Genomic DNA, 24,011 nt, shown 5'->3' with positions numbered 1-24,011 from the left:
TTATTGGTGCTTCAATGCACATTCATTTTCTAAGTGTAGCTCTGAAATAAGCTCTATGAAGAAATAAGTTCTATGAAGAAACAATTCTAGCTTCCTAATCAAAGATTTTTGAACCCCCATATTCTCACAGGGCACATGACACAAAGTTTGCACCAGGCAGAGTACTGAAAGGATTGAAACTGTATACTGGGAAATGGGCTTCAGAAAGGACATACAAAATTAGAAATGATATAACAAAGAGAATGTTAGTCTGTTCAAATAGCATTTACTATTCGTTTAAAACTAATCAAGAGAAGTAATTGAGCTAAAAGGTCTGTGCAGATAAGAGCTCCGCAGAAGAGCAAACACAGAAATAATGAAATAACTGTGTAATAATTCAGTGTTACAATAATTAGAGTTTCCAGTAGTAGATTTTATTTTCAAGACATTGTGAGCCTCTAATTACAGGGATATCAAGGAAATTTACCTGTAAGACAAGTTTCTGCTTGTGTCCATTTTCAAAAGCTAGCAGTCTGGTCTGGTAAAAGAAAATGGAACACATGACTGGTGTGACAGACATTTTTGTTAGGGATTTCACTGTAACACCTCTCCTATCTACTGAAATATTTCTAAAAATCAACTATTGAGAGTTGAAACTTCCATTTTTGTTCTTTTATTGAAACTTAAGGCATTGACTTTAGTGTAATGAAGTCGGCATTAGAATTAGATTTTTGAGTTAGTCAAATGGTAAAATTAAATCATATTATATAGGAGAATAGAGTGACATTAAGTAGGGTTAATCAGAAACATTTTTGCTCTTTCAGGGAAGGAAGAAAAAGCTGTCAAGTCAACCAAGAATGTTTCATTTGACCCAGGGCAATGTGCATTTCTCTTATGCTATACATCAGAAAGAAACTGAATAAGCACTCAAATATTTCTAGGAGAATATTTTATGGGGGTTTTTTTGTTGTTGTTGCTGCTGTTGTTTTTCTCCTTGTTTTCTTTTTCTTCAGTGCCTGCATTTAGAATGTTTAGAATTTTTTAAAAACAACCTTTTTAGTTGACTTTGCGAATAATTATTCTCCTTGGAAATCTTAAGTTTTGATGTATACATTACAGACAAAATATCCTGTTCTGATGTACACTACAGACTAGTAGGAAACAAAGGAAATGGTTCTTCTGCTCAGAGTAGACTTTATAAAAACCAGTAACTTGTGTAAACTCTTATGATTTAAATTACATGGGAGAGAAGTAGATAATTGGATTAAGAGAAAGATTGGAGCTGAACTTAACTGTCTAGAGCATAGCCCTTTTGAGAGCAGTACCAGCCTGGCCAGTAAGCAGAAATGATTTAACTAATATAGTGGCTGTAGCAAGGTAGAAGCTACCAGGAAAGAAGGAAGGTGGGAAACTCACATTTTCCACTTCCAGTGATTAATCTTTTTTTTTTTTTTTCTACTATGCTTAACTGTCATGAATACACATCATTTTCAGAAAATGTGTGTTTATATCCCATATTAAGATGAGGCTACAAAATTAACAGTGTCTCAATGCAAATAAGAGGCAGAAGAAAAACATAGAACTCATGCAAGTGGAACAAGATATTACTCTGGTTTTTGAGAACTGTGTAAGCCATCCTTAAGGCAGCTGATTTCCTGCAATCAATGGGATTTCAGTGCTTAGAATCTTTTCCATATTGTGAACGGGAAAGGTTCAACTTTTCAATTGTATTATCAAAGAACAGATAAGATGCTTAATAAGAACAAAATTTATTTTTAGCAGAAGACCTTGGATTCCTTAGAACTTCTTGGGAAGGCTGTGTTCATTTGATACCTTTTGCTATAATAACTACAAAGCTACCTGATTATATTTTGTAAGATCTATAGTAGCTACAACAGACAAGGCACTGGCTATTCAAAAGCCATTGGAAAAGGCTGAAGTGGGTTCTTCACTATTGTTGTAGTGCTTGTAAGGCATTAGGCTTCAAAATAGGGCAGTAATCTTGAGTGGAGATGACATGCCACAAAGTGCACCTTAACGCACTGCAGGTTAACTCCACCTTATAACTGAGGTGGAGACCAGCTATTATGTCATGAGAGTTCAAGGGGAAAGAAGTTTATCAGTATAAGGATTTTTGTTTTGGATTTTGTGTGAGAGGAGGGAATAGCACAACCAAGAGAACACAGGTTAATGTGTGAACTTTGCTCAAATTTCATAAACTAAAATAGAAAATAGTTGGTTACCAAGGAAGCTGAAGAGTGGACTGCTGACTTGGATTTGGGGCTAGAAAAGATCATATATCAATAAGCTTTAGAGATGACAAGTAGATAGAGAAGGAATTTGGTGGCAACCAGAAACAATAAAATTCAAGATTTGAAAGTGTTCTTCAGAAGTCCTCTGGTCACTTTTATTTCCATTATTTCATCTGTAGAGATTAAAGCATGAATCTAGTAACTGAAGTGGGTAGAAACTGGAAAGGGATAGGATAGTTTAGACAAGAGAGGGGAAATCACCTCTTCATGTGGCTCATATTTCCTTACTGGAAGACCCCATTATTTTTCATTACAATGTCACTTAGTTTCTAGTTTATCTTCTCTTTTGCCTCTTAAAACATTAATAATCTCTTCCTCAGAGTTTTCCAGAAATGCCTCTGAGTTGATACTTCAAGTAAAATGAGGAAGACAGATTTCAATTATTCTTTCTGAATACCAGACCTTTTCTTCTGGGGGTTGACTGGAAATTAGATTTGGAACCTATAGCTGAAGTGAGTTAATCCAAAATGAAAAGCCACTCTGCACTTCACAGACCTCGTTAGAGTCAGTTTTACTACATTTGAGTTCTAAAGATTTCATAATTCAGTGTATTTTGGATCTGATTTACTGTCCCAAGATGGAATTGATTGTCTGGGGTATATGACTTCATCCATACTGATAAATATATTACATAGTAGGCATGAAAAGCCTTACGGTTAGTGAAAAGAAAATCACTACAAAATGAGTATTTGTGGAAGCTGCCAAAAGAATTACATTTTTATTAGTCAAGAGGATCCAAAAATGTTGTGACAATAGATACAATGTTTGTGAGCAGACCTTGAAAACCCATAAAGATATTACTTTAATCTTAATATTCTGCTCATAAAATTTGCATGCACAGTGTTCTCCCTTTGGAAGCTGTAGCAACAACTTCTCTGTTGTATGTGAAGTTTTATGATCAATTTTTTGTGTTGCTCATTCGAATAAAATAGCTTAAACTATTTGTGCTATAGGATAATAAAATCAACAATTAACAAATTAACAAATGTCACTTTTCTAAAATACCCCAAAGAATGGATCTTTGCGACTATACTGTGAGAAGTAATTCCATATGCAGTTAAGAGATTCTTTACTTCGACCTTAGTGAGGTAATGCATACGATATGACATTACTGCAGAGAGGAAGTAGTCTTTTGACAGCAACTTCCAGAGAAAAGTATCATCAAAATTTTCAAATCATTCTTATTATCTAAAACTCTGCCTACTTATTTGGTTTTGCTGCTACATCCAAGTCATGTCCTGTTCCTTAATGTTTCTGTATGTGAAAGTTCTAACTCATCTGTAAGCATGTTTTGTAAAAAAATGGTTTAAAGCATGATTGTCCCATGATTTGGCTTGCCTGGGAATATTCTTGGGCCATATATAGTATAGTCAATGTATATAAGAAACAAAATATATTTGCCAACTCTCCACTATTCTGTCTGCATTACTGCTTTTCTACTAATATCTTTGCTGTGTAACATACAATGAATGCCATACTTTATTCCTTATGTATGAATTATTGGGAGTTAGTGTTTTGTCAGTGATGTTCTGTGTGCTGGTCTGCAAGGTAAAGAGGAAGTGATTGTTACGTTCAAAAAGACAGTTTCGGAGAGTTTTTCAAATGGAACTACATTGGTTATTGCAACCAGAAGTCACGTAATATGAGAGTTGCTCAGAAAGTAATATTTCCTATTTTATTATGTTGGTCCATGGTATCAATGGTGGAGGCTGGTGGGATGGCTGCAGAGGGGCAGCCTGACAAAATGATATCTGACGTTGAAGTGGGTATCAAGCAAAGGTGTGTCACTGAATTCCTTCACATGTAAAAATTGCACCCACTGACATTCATTGATGCTTATTAAACAGTGGTTGTGAGCTCAGCGAGATGGTAAGTGATGCATTTCAGCAGTAGCCACAGCAACAGTGGGTCATCTGCACTGGTGCAGATTTTTACAAGTGTGGCATGCAGGTTCTTGTTCATCACTGATGAAAATGCATAGCTGGTGGTGGTGACTGTTGAAAAATAACATTTTGTAGATGAGAATTTGCTCTGTCAAATAGTGTTATAGTGCTCTTTGTATCTGTTGTAGTGTCCATGGAAAGAAATAGGTGGTGTTGCTTTTGGAGTGACCTACATAGTTTGAAACTGCACATGTGAGCAGCTGATCCTATTGACTTCAAGACTAAAGTCCCACCAACTTCAGTAAAACCAGTGTTTTACCTTAGAGCTTAATTGTAAGTTACCTAAAGAGCTAATCAAAACACCATGGTAAAGTAAGTTTGCATAATATGCAGAAATAGATGCCCTTTTTTATGTGAAGGAAATTTATGTGGCATAAATCAATTGATCCAAATGAAAATGCATGGGCGGGTCATGTTTATTTTATGCATGACTCAATGCACTTTCCATCTGCAAGTCATAAGGTGCTTTCTGTCAGGGCATGCTGATTTAGAATGATGCTGACACTGGAAATGAAATACTGGCTTAAAGATGGATAAATGGTTTTATAAGAATGCTTTGTTTTCCACCACAGAGCACAATTGTCAGCTCAGCATCTGACACATGGACAGGGAGGTAATGCCTCACTTAGTTGCTTTGTAGTCACGAGTGTGTGTTCTTAGCATCATTCACTGTCGACCACAATGTGGGATGATTGTATCAGCATATATCCAGAATACAGTGTGGGCTCAACTTCCTACCAGACTTGCACATGTACCAAGCCAAGGTGAAATTGTTTCAAGTGTAGATGACAGCAAAATTTTATTTCTGTAATGACACTGTTCAGCATCCTGCTGAATTCAATGTCTGATGCAAAGTACGTTCATCCATCTTCGTGACAGCATTTAGTGCAGTTGCATTCTTACAGGCATTCACTGTTTTGCATTTAAGCTGCACCGTTTAAAAATGGAAAACTAATGCCTATCAATACTGGAATTTTTGAACAAAGTGAACTATTCAACTGATCATGCAGAGAGAAGTGTACAGATAAGTCACATGATCAGTGCTAGCTTTGTGCAGGTATGATCCAGAATAGCCTGTTAGAACCTGTTTCAGGCATAAGCTGACCTTCAGTCTCTCCTAGCCTGTATGTTAGGCTTTCAGAGCTTCTTTTGACACAAATTGTCATGTGTACTGCCATAATTAAAGACATATGAATGGCAAGTATTTGGGGGTAGAAGCTATTTCTTAGATACGTGGCCATTTGAGCACAGTATGGCGTTGATGTCTGTGGCTTATGACTAGATTTCATTGTACTGCTGTACTACTTGAACACCAAGGAGTGTATATATAAGGCATGGATGCCCAATGAACGCACATATGTATTGAACAAAAGATGTCACTCCTAAATGACTTGTAGCTTCAATCTGAAGTTAAAACTTCTGGTAGATCACTGGGGTTTTTTTACTTGGTTCTTGTAGAGTCAGTGGGGTATGCATTTCTCTGCTTGATCCATGTGTAATCAAGAAATAACATTTTCATGAATCTCATACAAGTCTCTTCAAGCAGCTTCTCTCATACCTGCCTCTGCATGAGAAAACGGGCAGAAACCACAGGCTATAAGTAATAAGCACTTTCTGCATCCTGTAAAACAAATAATGTGAAACAAAAATTATGCCTTTGATGTCACCACCAGCAGCACAGCTATGTTTTACTTGATATTTCAGATTAAAAAGTGCACATTGAAAAAAATTCCACATTATTAAAAGCCACTCTTCTGTTGCTCTGCTTCTTTTTTTTTCCTTCTGGTTTGCAATCTTCCTACCTGCCAGTCTGACTATTAACAATTGTTCTTTCCTTTTGTCCTCTAAGTATCCTTGACTAAGAGAGGAAAAAGGATTCACTAGCATTCTTGTTATCAGTTCAGTGTTTTGAAGGCTCCAAAATCTTGGTGTTTTGTTTCTATTAGAATAGCAATACACTAGTGTGATTGCAGTAGCACTGGCACATCATGTCCTTAAAGCCAGCTTTCTGAAGTATTTTTTAAATGTACTGCAGTGAAAAAGTGCATTTTCTACTATAGAACAGCAAGGCAAAAAAGGAGGTGAAAGAACTTACTCCAATCTTCTAGCACAAAGTTTTTCTCTCTAGCAGTTGTTGGTTCAAGGTTTGCACACGAGTTCCTTTCTCCTTAGCTGATGTGGTCACAGATCCTTATCCTTTTTCCAGACTGCATTAAGAACTGCCTTCACTTGTGATGTTACTGATGGAATTTATAGAGCATTTTGGATATACCATCACAGATGTCACAAAGAGGAAGGCTGATTGTTTCTCAGTTCACTCTGACAGGTGGTTTTCATCATTTTCTTTAATGAGAGCATAAGCAATCATAATGTTTACTGGAATCCAAAGATTTATTTTACTTTTAGGGGAATGCTGATGGCCGGTTTCAGATTTGAGAAGTGAGAAAGTGTTGCCCTTTGAGCAGATTTCTACAGGAACCGTCCCCTCCAAAACCAATGACACACAACGATAAATTGTGTAGGATGTTCCCAGTTTGCCCCATGTGACATGACTAAACTAAGGATTTTTCTTTTGCTTAACTTACTCCCTGTATTTTTTCTACTTTTGAGCAAAATAATTTTTGAAACCATTTTACAAACCTGGAGTAACGAAAGGTTAGAAACAAATCTATTTAGAAACAGATAACAGTATTCAAGAACAAGAGAATGAAGTAAGATTTGGATGCCAACAGACTTCTACAAAATATTTTTCCAGAAGAGGCAATTGAGAAGTGATCTTGCAGAGTTGTTCTTAATTTCAGCGTATTCCTGAAACCAAGGATTTACCAACTTATTTTTCACTAGATAAATTATTTGTTAACATGGTACCTTTTTTTATCAAGAGGATAATAAGAATTCACTAGCCAGGTTCTCTTTCATCTCGATATGTACATGTTCTCAGGTTCTATTGCTTTTCTGTAACACAGATTCGAAATAGTTGTCTGTTAGACTAGGGAGATTTCAAAACATGTTAATAATAAAACTTGTATGCAGTTTTACCTTCATAACTTCACTGTAATTTTCCATAACATCTTTAAAATCACATGGAAAAACTGTTTCCAATAAAGTAGTAAAAAATTGCTTTAATAAAGACTCGGGGTAATGTGATATTTTAAATTAAAATGTTTGCTCTACGCTGGACATAGCTCAAAACATAAGCTTAACTTTTCTTAGAGAATTTGGCATTTCTTGCCTAATGAAATGATATCTTGATTGCCAGAAGAATTTGTAATAATTTTAAAATGAATCCCATCCTGCTTTTTAGCGCTTACTGCAGATCTGTGTATGTTTCATTGTCATTCCTGACTCATGAGAGACCAAGATGATCATTCATAATTTCAGAGTCAAATTTTAGTTGTTTCAAATTACTTCATTCTGTGAATGTCAGAACAGACTTGACAGTTTCACCTTGATTATGTATGTTTGTATTAATTAATTTAATCTAGCAGTCCTATTAGCCACCTGTGTAAGCTGGAACTGGAAGTTGTTTGCACAGGATCACTCAGCTGCTTTGCTTAATGCAGATATATATCCAGGTACGTTTCTGAACTGAGGTGTGTCTTCAGAAAACTGGGTTAAGTTGATTAAAAATAAGGATCCCGGATGGCTATAATAAGTCTTTGTCAGCCGCATATGCTTGTGCAGATACAGTACACGGAAATGAGAACATGTGAATATTTCAGCTTTCAAAAAGAGGGAAAAGCTCTGTTCCGAATATTAGGAGAGGTTGCTGCTGCTGTCTGCATAGGGAATTTTGCATTTGAAAAGTAAGAAAGTTGCCAGTAACTTGTAGCTGAAGTTAGTTACTGATGTCAGTAAATCATCACAACTGTAACTGCTATTTTTACACATCTGACTGTCTCCATGAAGAATTTAGGTATTTTTTTCCCCCAAGTGAGGTCTAATGCACACAATGGAGAGGTAATTGTGGGACAGAAAGCCATCTATCGTTGTCTGACCTTCATTGGCAATAAATCCAGGAAATCATGTAATTATCCTACCAGATGCAAATAGAAAATGAATTGCACCAAGAAACTGATTACCTGAGATTTCTTTGGAATTCTGCAGTAAAACTGCATTGCCACAGTAACTTTAATATCTTTACTTTTCTAACAGAGATGGTAAGGAATTTGGCAGCCAATAAAGATTTCACGCTAGCTTAGGGAACTTTCTCATCAGTTCTATTTTGTGAATTTAAAGTCTGAATATGCCACTGATTCTCTAACATCAATTATACTGTTTTCATAACAAATCTTTCTTACTTCTCTGTCATTCTGCTGTGCAATATACTGCATGGTCAGAGTAGGAGCTGCTAAAATCCATTTCCACCTGGCATTCACATGTGTCTCTCAGGATGTAGGAAAGTATTAAGTGTATGGCTGAAATGGGAAAGGGGCAAGAGTGGCAGGAGATAAATGAGCAGCTTTGGTGTTTCTTGATGTTGCTGACAGTTGTAGTATGTACAAGTTTCTTGGCTTTCTCTTATTAATAACAACAATAGAACTACTTGAAGCTTGCAAGATGATCTGCAGGAAGTCCTTCATTCATAGCTTCATGTTTTAGCACTCGTGTGTTGTTTCCTCATAGCTATTTAGCAAGGAGGAATAATAATAATGACAGTGGGGTGCATGTGAAACAAATCCATGTTTGTTTTCAATTTTAAATTTTATGAAATAAGGGGGAAGAGTTTCATGGCCAAGAGTTTATTTGCAGTTGTGTAGAAACATAAGTGTCTCTACATCTTGCATGCTTAACTTTGAATATATGTATTAAGATGCTTTTGGGGAAGTAATGAGCCATGTTAATGGTGCACTCTAATCCAGAAGGTTTCCTACCAGCAATTCCTTCGCACAGGTCTGTTTTAATTATTTAAAGTAATCTGTCAACTTAAAACTAGTACCTGTTTTTCATAAACACTTTTTGAGGTTATTGCAGTGTGAAACCATTCTTTCTTTCCTTCCAGTTACATTACTACCTTTGTAATATGGCTGTAATTTCATTGTAGTAGCATGCATGAATTCATTCTAGATGCATTTTTTCACTCTGTTAATGTGAGAATTTAGCAGAGCTGATCTAGAAGTTAGGTTTAGATCACAGCCTCATTTTTGCATTGAATTTTAAACAGTTTTCTCAACCACTGTGACCGCCTTGGCCACATTATTAGTCCCGTTACTACAGTCACAATCCAGGCTGTGTTGTCTGTTGCCTTGTAAAGAGCTAATAGATTGAGAGGAGGCCACTTCCCTGCTAGTGACCCTCCTTGTCCATGCAGTGTAAGAAGTGGAGCAGAAGATGGTTTCTGTGCCCTTCAGCAAATGGAAGACAAAGAGGAGGGAAACCCATCATTACATCTGCCACTGGTATGATTTCCTGGGGCAGGTCACTGGTACTCACCAGGATTGGAAGGCCTGTTGAAGATTGGTGAGAAAAGACAGTGTCATCCTTAATTATGCACATGTAGAGGCCTGTACCTGAGTACAGCATACCTATGTATCTTTTGATTAACTGTGAGGGTTAGTAGAAGATCTGTGGCTCTCTGCACACTTGTAATGCTGTAATTTTATGTAATATGGAAGAGTTGGCAACCACAGGGGAATTTAATAGAACCTTCTGGGCACTGATTAAGTATAAATTAAACAACTGAAGTCATGTGCACAGAACTATATTGCATCTTTATCATAAACTGTAGAGCAAGATATATGATGAAGTATAGAAAATATATTCTTAAAGGAAAAATTGTAAGAAGTGGAAGCTGTTAGCCTAAGAAAAAAAAAAAGACTGAGTGGATAGATAGGATGGCACTTACTGAATGTAGTAATTGAAGACTGACATGGAGAGGCGTAACTGATGCGTATCTGGGCAAATTATTTCTGGTCCGCTGAGTTCAGGATGAGATTTAATCAAAGCAAAGGAGCTGCAAGTTAGGCATAGGAAAACCTTTCTAGCCATGAGACTAGAGAAGTGCTGGAAGGGAAATACCCTGGGAAGTCTAGGGAACTACTCTGTTGGTGGTGCTTCCTGTGAGTTAGGTGCACTTGATCCTGTGACAGTTGAATTAGGTGATCTTCTAAATCAATACCAGACTTCTGCTATTCTTTAACTTCTGAGATAGTGCTGATATAGTTAATCCTCTAGCTAGCACCTTTTGTTCTTTATAATAACAACAAAAAAAAAGTTCAAAGCCTCTCTTCTAAACATACTTGTCTTTTCCTTTGAATTGAGGCGGAAAATATTTCTGCATAAAATCTCACCACATTAATTGGTTATTTATCTGAGCAGCTTTTCTTTTAAATGATTCACTGATCCCCCTCAAGAACAGGCTGCTAGATGAAACCATAAGGATAACTAAAACAGTGTACACACTAGCAAAGAACGAGCTAGAATGTCACAGTGTGGGACTAAAGAGTAAAGTCTGGTGCAAAGATATGATATGTATATTTATATGTCAGGGGGAAATTCTTTACGGAGAGAGTGGTGAGGTGCTGGAACAGGCTGCCCAGAGAGGCTGTGGATGCCCCATCCCTGGAGGTGTTCAAGGCCAGGTTGGATGGGGTCCTGGGCAGCCTGGTCTAGTATTGAATGTGGAGGTTGGTGGCCCTGCCTGTGGCAGGAGGGTTGGAGATTCATGATCTTTGAGGTCCCTTCCAACCCTGTGATTCTGTAATTCTCTGCATATCTTCATCTAGGGATGACATGGCAAGGGGTTAGGAAAATGAAGTCAGTTTCTGTAGTGGTGGTGGTGGGAGTAGAAAGTGAGGGGCAAACACAGGTTCTGTCGGCAGGAACAAAAAGCTACCCACCTGCTGTGTCTCATATTAATGTCTCTGCTCCTTGATCTTAACATCTCAGCACCTTTCTTATGAATTCTGTTCTCTTTGAATCATTCATTGTTGCATCTTCATCAAGGGAAAGCAATATTCCTGACATAATCTCGATTCTGTAAAAAGAGAGCTTAAGAAAAATGTGTAAGGACCATTATTTCTATTTCATAACTGAAATGTTGAAAGAGGGAGATAATTAAAAAACAACTGTCCTCTAAAGCTATGGTTCTTCAACTATTTTGTTAGCCTTCTTTATTGTGTAGCTGTAGTGGTACTTAGGATTGCTAGCAGAAAACAGAATGTGGTGTAAGACAAAGAATGGGTTGTCAAAAGCCAAGGAGAAGGATGACCATATTGACCTCAAATAAGATTGAAATGGTGCACTGAAAGTTAAAATTGGGCATTAGATCACACATCACTGATTCACAAAATGAGGAAGAAAGCTTAATTGCTTACCTTCCAAGCCCTTTACCTTTCTATTGGATTTGTCACATGCTGTTCAAATTTTATTGAAATAACAAAAAAGAGTTCCTTTTTCCTTATTTTTTTTTTTAATTTTAAAGCATTCTGTCAGTCTTGACTAATAATAATCATAACAAATTATTCAGCTGTAAAATAATTATAGTATATACTTATATCACTCCATCATGTGGAGTAGCATTAGGATGATTTCTTTGTGATTTCAGCCCTTTCTTTTTCTGTGCCACCAGTTCTCCTGCCTGTCTATTCCACCTGGCTGATTGAGTTTTATGAGGGCTGCTCCAAAAGTAATGCCTCCTATTTTATTGTGTTGGTCAACAGCATCAGAGGCCTTGGTGATATGGCAACAGAGGCTGAACCTTGCCAACAGTACTCCATTACATTTTGTTACTGCGCAACAAATGGCAGCAGAGAGGCAGTCTGACAAAATGATGTCTGACTTGAAAGTGCATGTGAAGCAAAGATGTGTCATCCATACAGAAACAAAATGATACTTGTTGACACTCATCAACACTTGTTGAATGTTCATGGAGTCCAAACAGTGGATGTGAGCATAGTGAGATGATGGGTGTTGTATTTCAGCAGTGGCAAAAGTAATGTGAAAGACAAACCATGTTCCAGAGGCATTATTTTTGGAGCAACCTACTCCAGAGCTCAGAGATATCGTCACGATGATGCACTTAAATATGATTGCTTTAGTTGAACAACAGTATGGAAAGAAAATAATGATAACAATAATTGTAAAGTAGTGAATGATTGGTTGTATCTCCATCTCACTGCAATGGTCGTATTCAATTTAATGCACTGAATCAGTAGTTACAAAATTGAACATTTCCCTATGTCTTTCTCTATATATATGTATCACACATATATATTTGTATCCTTTCTAGGAACAATAAACACACACTCACTCTGGTTTCATGGTATACCATATGACCATGTGTGTATATACAGAATGACTGATAGATGATGCACTGTATCGTTCCTACACACAAACATACCCAACTCTGTCATTTTGTTGTAGATCTTTACTGTTTTTGTCTCCCCACTTTTATCTTCTGAGCTGGCACTTAACAAAATTGAAAATCACAACCCTTGGATTAAAATGCCAGTATCATTGTTGCTACTTCTGTTGGACGTAAGTATAATCTTCCTCGTCTTGAAAATGTTCTAGATTTCTGTTGTAAGGTTGTACTCTATTACCCATAAGAGTGAAAATTAAAAAAGAAAAAAATGCTTCTTTGTTATTGTCTGAGTTAATCTTCTGTTGACAATTGACATGCAGTGTTATTATTTTGCATTTTCGTCATTTTTTATTAAATTGCATACTACTTCATAAAATATTTTATTGAAATCTGCTATATTATTACTATCTTTATTAGGCAACTTTCATCAACAACAGAATTGAGAGCTATGAAATGTACTTTTTGTAAGCCCAAAGTGATGTACATTAATTACATTAGTCTCCTTAATTAGTTATTAATTGTTTTTTACATTTACCATTCCATTAGTTTTCTCTGTATCATCATCAGGCTCACAAGCTTATATTTACCTAGATTATGCAATTTACTGCTTAAAATGTCATTAAGTTTCTTCTGAATGCTACCATATTTTTCCCACTGGAATAATGGGGAAAAAAAAGAAAAGGATCTGTATACTCCTTTGCCATCCCTTCTAAGATAATGAGATACAAATTACACAGAAATGTGGTTTTAAAATTATAAACTTTGGTATCAACTCATTAATGTCATCCTAAATTATTCTTGATATGGAAATATTTAATAGTCTCAGCCCTACCAAACATCTGTCTCTTCCCAGATACACAACAGAGGTGCATATTGATCCCTTTAATTAACTGTTACTAAAGCCAAGGTTTCCTTCTGGTAATTAATCACTATCAGAATTCTTGCAGTTTTGGTTTGCTGGGGAAATTTTTCCTTACGCAATATAGGAGGTAACTCATCCTTTGTACCTGTTTCACTTGATTAAACTTCCACATTCTTAATCTCTGTCTTATGATCAGTATTACTCTTTTCTTATGAAATTCTGACTTTATATCTGCTTGGTGTTTTAACTGATGTGATGTTCCTTCTGGAGAAAGACAACGACTTTTTCAAACAGTATTGATGTTTAGAAGTATTCTTAATATGCTCCTAATTAGCATTTCATGATTTTCTGTAATTATTTCTCATCTCTTACTGGCATGGTCTCCAATTGTTTTTCCTTTTGAATTGATTTATTTTAAAGCTACAAGTATGATAGTGGTTTGGACACTATTCACGTTTGCAGATTACAGTGCATTCAATCACAACTTCTTGTACAAAAGTTACCACTGATTTATAGGTCTGTGATCTGTTTCCTTCATCTGCTAAGATGACTTCTTACAGAATCTACTTGTTCTGGACATAGTATTTTTTTAGTGAGAAATCTGTTGCCTCTAAGCACTGTCAATAGAACTGTCTCCCCTCCCGTGCCCACAGATGTTACTCATAATGCAGTTATTATAAAACTGATATATTCCCCTTCTTTTTAAAGTGCAGGTGCAATTGTCTTGGGATTTTAATTTGCTGCTGTAGTCTATGGAGGACATCAATCAGTAAATTATGTTGTATTTATCTGATTTCATAAGCATTTGGCGTCATGTTGGTCTTGAGCTGTCAGAATCAATTTAATTTTTGACATAAAATGCCATTTTCCTTTAATTTTTTCCAAGTCACTCCTTTATAAAAGCCTTAATTTATTTTTTTTTTCAACAGCCTAAGTATAAGATGCAACCCAACAGCCTTCAGTAGTAAAACCTAGGTTTTCTGATGTATAGGCTAATCTCCCAGTGTTGTACAGGCCAACAAATTACCTTCTTATTATTTTCCAATGTCCATGTGAGTTCAGGATGCTGAAGACCAGCATTAGTCTGCATTAGCAGTGACAACAGGTACCAGATGTTCCTGCTGGTGTTGGTGACGCTGTTTGCACTGGAACAGAACCTCTGCCGTAGCTGTGTGAAATGCAGCTGGTGATGTTGAATCAATGCAGATGTAAGATGCGTTTCCCCAGCTGTAGGGCTTTTCTGCAAAACAAACTATCTAGGCTATCCTTTTTATGAACAACTGCCAGCCAAACTGATCGCATCTCGCCCTGTCTTCCAGGAAAACCAAGAAATAGGAATAATTCTACAAAAGTCTTTTCATTAGAATCAAAGTACTTTTTTCAAATGTTTCCAGCCATCTCAGTTGTTCAACCCACTTTCTGAACGACTGCACCCTCTATTGGAGTAAAACAGATCAACTTCCAAAGCAGATAATTTATTTTTACATTGTTTATATCCTTCTGGTTCTTACAGGCATAATACAACAGCCCATTCATGTGACAATAAAACAAGCACAGTCTTGCTCATCTTAGATTACAGGGGAAGTGTGAATATCCAATAAATACTTTATATGATTTCTCTATACCCTGAGTTAATGAAAAGTATGTAAATAGCTCTGTACATTCAGGGTAAAATGAGAAAGGAATAATAGAAATATTTTTTTTTCTTGTTGTGTGAAGCTATTTCAATTAACCAAAGCTCTGTGGGGAAGTAAATGTTTGAACAAATGAAAGTGGTATGAAATAGACGATTAACCACGATGTTGCATCTCATCAAACAGGTGATTCTCTAATGGACCAATGAAAGCCAACAATGACAAGTTGTGGTCAACAGTCCTTGAATGTGCTGATGGTTTTGCTTTCATTACTCTTGTCAGCAGGTAACTAACTTTCATATCTTGAATTTATCTATCAATGTCATGAGGAAAAAAGTGTTGCAATTTGATATCAAATTCCTAAAAAACCAAAATGTTCAAGTGAGTTGTTAATTGAATAACAAATAAAGCATCTTTACATCTAACAACCAAGGCTGAAATGTGAAATGCAATTGAAAATTCAGCTTAAGAAAGAAGAGCTGGTGGGGCAATGACATAGTTTAACAGAAAAAGACACTGTTTTGCTATAGTAGTTTTTCAGCTCACTTAAAAGAAAAAAACAAAATCTGCACCACCATAAAATCCAATCATTTTTCTGAATTATCATCTATTTGAAAAAAAAGCAAGTTGGGTACCAAATGTATGCTTTTATGTGTACACAAAAACACATGCGCATGTGAAAGATTGAACACTGAACTTTAACTGTATTTGAAATGAGTACACATCAGATATGATGTAACTTACATTATATTTATATATATATACACACACATACTTAAAGAAAAATGTATGACATGATAGAATGCAAATTTTCCCAAATCTGAAGAACTGACAGAACTAGAAGGGAATATATGTTTATTTCTGTAGATACTCACTAGATCTGCCCTAGATATTTGGTACTAGCACACAGATCTTGCAGCAATCTGTCAGCTGTTATATTGAGAATTAGTTGAGTGCTATGATTGCTAGTTGCATTTGTTCTTCAGAAGGTATCTGCGACATTGAAGACATGGAATTTATTTACTTATTTATTTTTTTATTTATTTTGTAATGATAGATGAATGTTTTCATTTACAACAAAAAGAAGGGGTGAATATTCACAGGCCAAATAGATTTGGTCTTAGGAATTATTAACTCTGACTAAGGCTTCCTTTGCCCTCCCTTCCTGAAGTGCTTTTTAACTGAAAATGTGGTTGATGTTTTTTTCCATCATTGCTCCATATTCCCTTACATCGCACCGCATCCATAATCACCATACTTAAAACTTTACCAGAGATTATGTATCTTCAGATATCTTTGTGCTTCAGTAAGAGTTGGCATATTATTGCATATGTGTGATGTCTGTAATGTGCAATGTTATATCCCCATCAGTTATTTGATGTATGGATTTTCTTTCCCACAGTACTGGTGCTTGTTTGCAAATGTTCAGCTTGATTCTTACTAAGGATAAATAATTACCTAGCTATAGATCTAATCTCCTTTTGTGAAAAATGTTACACTATTATCAGCTAAACTACTTGTTGGTGTAATCTTAAAATTTTATTTTCTTGTGGAGTCTTTTCATTTCTACCAGCCTCATGTGCACAAGAATCAGGCATGGGAGATCAGAGCAATCTCTTTGTGTTTTTTCAGGTTCAGGTCATTTCAGAAAGCTATTTCCCTGGTGTAAAAGAAAAGTCAGTTATTCAAGAAGGCTTCCGTGATTATATCCCACTGATCAAACATCACAAAGCTGTTCTGGTCTCTTCTTTTGATTTTTATTATGTTTTCGTACTTTTACTGCCCATTTTAGGGGACTTCTACTAGAGACCACCTGAAACTTCACTTTTCCAATCATTTTCCCCAAGATAATTTAAATATATCTGTGTTCAAGTAGAATGGAGGATAGCACTATGCTTGCAAACAGTAGTAATCTGCTGCTACATAAACACCTGTTACCTCAAACACAAGCAAAAAGCCAATGGCTTGACATATTTTTTTCTTAGGAGACAAAACTTAGTGCCTCTGATATACAGTTTTTTATTTGAAACTAGTTATATATGACCTTTAGTTCTTACATAATGTACATACCAATAGTAGTAGTCAGTGTAGAGTGCAGGCTTCATTTGGAGTCACCACAAGTCTTTCATGCTAGCTAAGTTCCACTCATTGGGGAATTTTACTACTGACATCTGTAGGATTAGGTTTAAACCATTGCTAAATGACCTTTCATGGGACATGAATGAAAGGATAACATTTATTATTTGTTATTTTGTAGACAGCATGTGTGTACTTTTTTTTTTTTTTTTTTTTTTTGCGTAGGATCATCTTCCATAAAGGAAAACTAATGGCTTAATGCACTGAGAGTGATGAGGGGAAAAAAGAGATTGCTACTCTCACTGAAATTATACAAACAGCATTCTTAAACTGAGCTGAAATGAAAATCTAAAGGCAAAACTTCTTGAGTTTCCTAGATTTTCAGATTTTCACCTGTGAAACTGTGCCTCACTTCCAATCTTTGACATACAAATACTCAAGTTCTTAAATCTATACGCATGCTTGTAAACTGCACTCAGTAATTTGAAGTGCAATTGGCTCTGCAGGCAGAAGGAAAGGGCAGAAGTTAACAGGCAAGTTCCCAGAACAGCTTTTCTCAGGGCCCAAACTCCTTTTTGTCAGAAAAGGAAACAGTGGCAGTAGGTCTGGTACTGTGGTGGTGGCTAAGGATGAGGCTAAAATTCGGCAGCTTGAGCTGTGTGGTTAGAATTACAGAATTGTGGGGGTTGGAAGGGACCTCCCTGCTAAAGCATGTACCCTATAATAGGTCGCACAGGTAGGCATCCAAACAGATCTTCATATCTTTGCAGAAGAAGACTCCACAACCTCTCTGGGTAACCTTTTCAAGTGCTCCTCCATTGCCCATTCTGTAAAGAAGTTCTTCCTCATGTTAGTATGGAACTTCCTATGTTCAAGTTTTGGCACTTGTTCCTTGTCCTATAGCTACACATCACCAAGAAGAGTCTGGCCTCATCTATTTGCCTCCTAACTCCCTTTAGATATTTGTAAACATTTATCAGATCCAGTCTGTCCTCTCTTCCCCAGGCTGAACAGACCCAGGTTACTCAGCCTTTCCTCATATGGAAGATGCTCCAGGAGCTTTATCATCTTTGTGGCTCTCTGCTGGACTGCTTCTAGGAGATCCCTGTCTCTTTTGGACTGGGAAACCCAGAACTGAACACAGTAGTCTAAACATAGCATCACCAGGGCAGAGTAGAGAGGGAGGATCACCTCCCTCAACCTGCTGGCCATGCTCTTTTTAACACACCCCAAGATGCCATTCCTTCTTTGGCAGCAGAGCACACTGCTAGCTCATGGCTAATCCGTTGTTGACAAGGACCCACCCTCATGTCCTTCTCCACAGAGCTCATCTCCAGCAGATCATCCCCTAACCTGTCCTGATGCATGCAGAAATAGTTATAATAGAAATATGTAATAGAAATAGATAAAAATATATGAGAAATAGACTGTGACCCCATGAAGAAAAAAAAAAAAAAAAAGATAAATTGGGCATACTAAAACTTCAGATTGATTTTGTTTTATCACAGTGATGCATGATTTCAGAATACATGGACGTTTATTAACTGTACTAACTGAATAGGGAGCCTCTAATAGAGGGAGAAGCAGCATGCAGTCATATGGTAAGATATCCTCTCAGGCCACTGTAATGCCTATTTTTACTGTACAGGAATATTGATAGATTCATGTAATGGATTGAAATACATAAGGGATGGCATCGAAGCTAATACTAGCAAGCAAAATTTGACATTATTTGCATGTTACATTAATTATCCTTTCAATTAAAACATGAATGTTTACATAGCAAAATTGTCAGAGACTCTCAGATGATTGGTGTTGTGCTAAGTAAAATGTAAATATGTGAGTATTTGTATGGATTTATTTGGAAAGCTTATAATGATCAGCCATTCTGAAAATTCTGGTACTTGAAAAATTATGCGACTAAATTAGAAAAAAAATTGCACAGTTTAACCATGAACAGGTAGGGCTGCAGTAGCAGCTTCATATACACTGGCTGTTTACTTTTTATGGTAGACTGGATAAATTTTAAGATGAGATCAAATCAGTCTGTTGAAGCATAGCAGACTATTCTCCGGAAATTAGTAGGAACAGAGATAGGAGCATCTATATCATCAACCTGTTCAGTAATGCCTTTTAAAAACAGGATGAGAATTTCCACATGCAAATCCACTCCAGAAACAGCTGCCATCTTTGCAACAGACAACCCACAGCCTTTCAGCTACATTACTTTCATCCTAAGTATTGCTGTAGAGATAAGGCTCTTTCATGCTCAGGATTTGAGTTATTTTCAGGAAAAATATTTTGTAAAACATTATACTTTAGTTTGCTCTAGGAATCAGAGATCCAATAAGCAAATACAGCAAGTGAAATGATTGATTTATTGTAAACTGTGTAATGCTTTGTCACGGTGTACTGGATTTGGCTGGATGGGATTATTTTGCTTTCCAGCAGCTTCTGTGGTGCTGTGTTTCAGACTGATGACCAATACAGCATTGATAGCACAGCAACGCTGCAGCTGTTGCTGGACGCTGCTTACACAACATCAAGGCATTTTCTGTTTCTCATTGGGGCTGTACAGCCAGACCCCCTGAATCACAATGACCAAAGTGATTTTCCAGAGCAGATAATGTCATGCCCAGCCATAAAGCTGTGACAGGAGTTTGTTGCTTTTTTTTTTTTTTTTTTCCCCATTAATTGCCGTTGCTTGGGGAATGGACTAGACATCTCTCCACTGGTGGTGCGTGATTGACTTCATGTCACCTATTTTTTTCTTCTGTTCTTCTTCACAAATTAAACTGCCTTTATCTCAACCCACAAGTTTTCTCACTTTGCCCTTCTGATTTTCTTCCCCCTCTCACTAGGAGGAGGAGTTCATGAGTGACTTTGTGGTGATAGCTGCCAACTAGGGTTATCCCACCACGCAGTGACTAGCAAATTCAGACCAGAACTCAAACATCACTTCATGCTTTTTTTTTTTTGTCTATTTATTGTAATCACTAGCACGCATTTTACTATTTAAGGGTTTGTTTGGGAATACATTTTATTAGAAGCTTAACTCACGCTCTGACCCAATGTTATCTTCTATTCTGCCTTCTATCTGTAGTCATCCTTCCCCTTTTTTTCATCACCAAATTCAGCTGTGTTTAATTTTCCTTCAGAATGGTCAAAGAATCTGCCTAGGGATCAGAGAACATTTCACATGTGCTGATAAGTAAACTACTTTGCAGTGAGGAAGAATCTAAACCTTCCTGGAGCCTTTTAATGCATTCTCACAATGCAGTTTCTTTTTCAGCACTGGATAGTTTGAGAAGTGTGGAAGTATTCCATTGCTTATGAGAAGGAGTTTCAGTTCTGACAACATGCACTGGAGCCATATACAACTCAAGCCTAACCTCACAGGGCTGTTGTTCTCTTGCAGTAGTTTAACCTGGCTGTAATTTACCCAGGCTAAGCTGCAGGAACTATATATGAAAACTCGTAGTTTTGCTATCCTATTATTTTCAAAGCTAGTTCTAGCATTTTCTCTTAAAATGTCTCAAATTTGAAACAACAATCTATACTAAACACTGCAAAAATTACTATGTAGCTGTAATGTAGTAATCTAACACTTTTAAAGGAAAAAGGCATCGTACAAAAAAAAAAGTCTACATTTAACATGTATATGCCATAACATTCATCTAATTGTATATCAAGTAAGCATGATAAATGAAGGTATAATGAGGTACATCTGTAGATTGCTCTGAAAGTAATGCTTCCTATTTATTTCTGTGGAAATTGTAACAGATACAAAGAGCACGATAAGAGTATTGAATGCAGCAAATTCTCAGCTACGAAATGCTGTTTTTCAACATAATCACCATGATTAGTTGTGCATTTTCATCAGTGCAGAACAAGAACCTGCATGCTGCGTTTGTAAAAATCTGTACCAGCAGAGGTGTCCCACTGTCACCGTTGCCACTCCTGAAATGCACCACCCACCACCTCACTGTGCTCACAGCTACTGTTTGGTCTCCAAATGTCAGTGAATGTCAATGGGTGCCATTTTTTTTCACACGGAGGAATTTCATGACACACCTTTGCTGCCTCCACACTTCCAGTACAGACGTTATTTAGTCAGGTTGTCCCTCTGCTACCATCTGTCTCACAGCAAGAAAATGTAATGGATTATCGGTGGGAAGATTCAGCCTCTGCAGCCATACTGCCAACATTGCCTCTAACGTCATTAGCCAGTACTATAAAACAGGAGGCATTACTTTTGAAGTAGCTTGTATATATCTTAAAAGAACATTTTTTGCACAGCATAACACAGATATATCTTCATTTGAAGCATCTGAAGCAGGCAATTTATCAGAGAAAGATTAAATGGATACTCTTCAGCTCACTACTGTGAATAAAAATGCTATGAATAAATGTCACTACTGAGGTGCAAGGCTACTCCATGAAGGCTACCATTTCACTCAGATTTACTAGGCCCAGAAACGTGACTTACAGGAAAGCTCCCTGATTGTAAAGAGATCTACAGTAAAACACAAAGCAGGCATTACTTTGATACACTGATCTGTGTGACTACCAGAAAGGAGGTCAATGTTCTTTCTGTTTGTTGACATTAGACATGGATGCTTTTTTCCTAGTAACAATGATTAGTAGAACTGTATGCATTAGAATGTTTGTAATGCATCCCTGCAAGCTGGTATTAAACATTTACAGAATGCCTAGGGCCCTTTACAAGAGCTTAACCATGTTAATTTAATGCCATTTGACTTGCTCTTGCTCATCCATGTGTGCACTGGAGCTATGAGAGACCTGAACTTTCTTCACTGAAAGCTGGAGAGGAGGCAGGACAGACTGGGGAAATCTTAACAGGCACCAGAGTTTTGTATTTAAGTAAATGAATCAAGCTTCTGGTCATTTTAGAAATCAAATCATTACTCAAATACTCTGTTTGGTTTATGAATTTCTTCTGTGCCATAGGTCTCAGCTTTAATAATAATAATAATAATAATAATAATAATAATAATAATAAACGTGCATAGTTAAAACTAAAATGATGATGGAAGAGAGTGCACCCCAGCAAGTTTATTGATGATGCAGAAGTGGAAGGAGTAGCTGAGAGACCAGAAGTTCATGCTGCCTTCCAAAGGGACCCGGACAAGCTGGAGATCTGGGCTGACAGGTATCTTGTGTGGAGAAAAAGAGGTCTCGTCACTAGAGAGGAATATGCACATGTGCATGCTGGGACTGCCCAACTGAAAAGCAACTTGGCAGAAAAAGACCTGGGAATACTGGTGGGCATCAAGTTGAAAATGAAACAGTGGAGTGCCATTGTATTTAAGATAGGTAATAGTGTCTTGGGTTGCAAAGTATTGCCAGCAAGTTGGTGAAGGTGATCCCTCCGCTCTACTCAGCACTGCTGAGGCTACATCAAAAATACTGTGTTCAGCTCTGGGCCCCCCTGTACAGGCAAGAGACAGAGATAATGAAAAGAAACCAACAAAAGTCTATTAAGATGAAGAATTTTCTGGAGCATCTCTCATATCAGGAAATGCTGAGAGACTATATAGCTTAGAGAAAAGAAGTCTCAGGGGAATCTCATTAATGAATGTAAATACCTGAATATGCAACGAGGACAGAGCCAGGCTCTTTTCGGTGCTGCCTAGTACCAGAACTAGATGCAGTGGGCACAAACTAGAATACAGGGGGCTCCCTATGAGCACTAGGAAGCAATCTCATCCCATGCAGTTGACAGAGCCCTGGCACAGATTGCCTGGAGAGGTTGTGGAGCCTCCTTTTTGGAGATTTTCAAAAGCTGCCTATCGGCTTGATCAGCAGCTCTCTGGTGGCCCTGTCTGAGCAGGGGTTGGGCCAGGCAACTTTCTTTCCAACCTCAGCCATTGTAATTTTTCAAATGTGGATCAATCATGGAACACCTACATTTTACTGCTATGTTATTTAAGGTGATGGGGCAAGGGGAGAGAGAAGGTAGTACTTGTTCAAACAAATACATATGTCTGTATTCCTTTGGTAATCACAGCATTCTTCAAGCTCTTCAGATCCCGACTGACATTGTCTATGAAGGGATTTTCTTTGTTGTTAAAGTAATAATGACAGGTGTGTGTGTGTACATAATGTGCATAATAGTTGCATTATCCTACCAATCCATATCTGAGATTACTTGCCTCTCTGAACACTGTGCTACACTAATACTAGAGCTTAGGTTCATCTCAGCTAATTTTAGGAATGGAGCTGAGGTCTGTTTTTGGAGGATAACTGCTGTAAGATCTTCAATCAGTAGAAATAGAGACAAGTGGAGATAGGAACTTTCATAAAGGGTGAATCAGGTTTTATACACATTTGATTGTCCTTGGAGGCCCTCATCTATCTGGTTTGGTGTTGTTTTTTTTTTCTCAATAAATTTGTGGTTACAAAACCTAAGTTTGCATTCTAGCCACACATGTCCTATTATCAAGGAGGACCATGTTTCAGGTAAATGAAAAACTAAACATTGGCATGAGAGGATGCAAATGAATTCCTGCACTGATTTTGTGAGATTCTCATGCAATTTTTTTTAGGCCTCAGTTTAGCCATTAAAATAAATACATAATTCAGACTGTAAAATGTTTAGAGTAGTTTTCCTTCATTCAGAAGGGAATATGTGACCTTGTTTTCTCCTCAGTTTAATGCTTTGTTCTGTATCCCTCTATACGCATAAATAAAGAAGTCATTTCCACTGCAATGATCATTAAAATTTGATTAAGCCGACAGTAAAAGAATGCGAGCAACCTGAAAATAAAAATGAGAAAGCAACGATTTTCAGTCAACAGGAACTGTGTGTGGAGAGATGCTGTACAGTTAAGCTCAATCTATGCCAGTCATTATAAGTATCCTCATGTACTGATAAAC

At 37.0% G+C, this 24,011-nt stretch overlaps 1 protein-coding gene across 6 annotated transcripts in view; it reads left to right on the top strand.

The window, feature by feature from the left end:
- Positions 1-24,011, top strand: part of SHISAL1 (shisa like 1) — an 83,341-nt gene that overhangs the window by 20,584 nt on the left and 38,746 nt on the right. For all 6 annotated transcript variants that reach the window (XR_006171529.1, XM_042835163.1, XM_042835161.1 and 3 more), the window contains one exon: positions 15,222-15,320. Coding sequence is in view for 5 of the 6 variants with exons in the window: in XM_042835163.1 (XP_042691097.1) it covers positions 15,254-15,320 (67 nt within the window). In the remaining variant the exon portion in view is untranslated. The remainder of the gene's footprint in view (positions 1-15,221; positions 15,321-24,011) is intronic.

This window comes from Centrocercus urophasianus, unplaced genomic scaffold, assembly GCF_019232065.1.
Source record: "Centrocercus urophasianus isolate 14NV4802_14NV808 unplaced genomic scaffold, USGS_Curo_1.0 seq_5, whole genome shotgun sequence".
Taxonomy (NCBI): Eukaryota; Metazoa; Chordata; class Aves; order Galliformes; family Phasianidae; genus Centrocercus; species Centrocercus urophasianus.
Note: the sequence above shows the minus strand (reverse complement) of the source record. Positions and strands in the feature narration are given on the sequence as shown.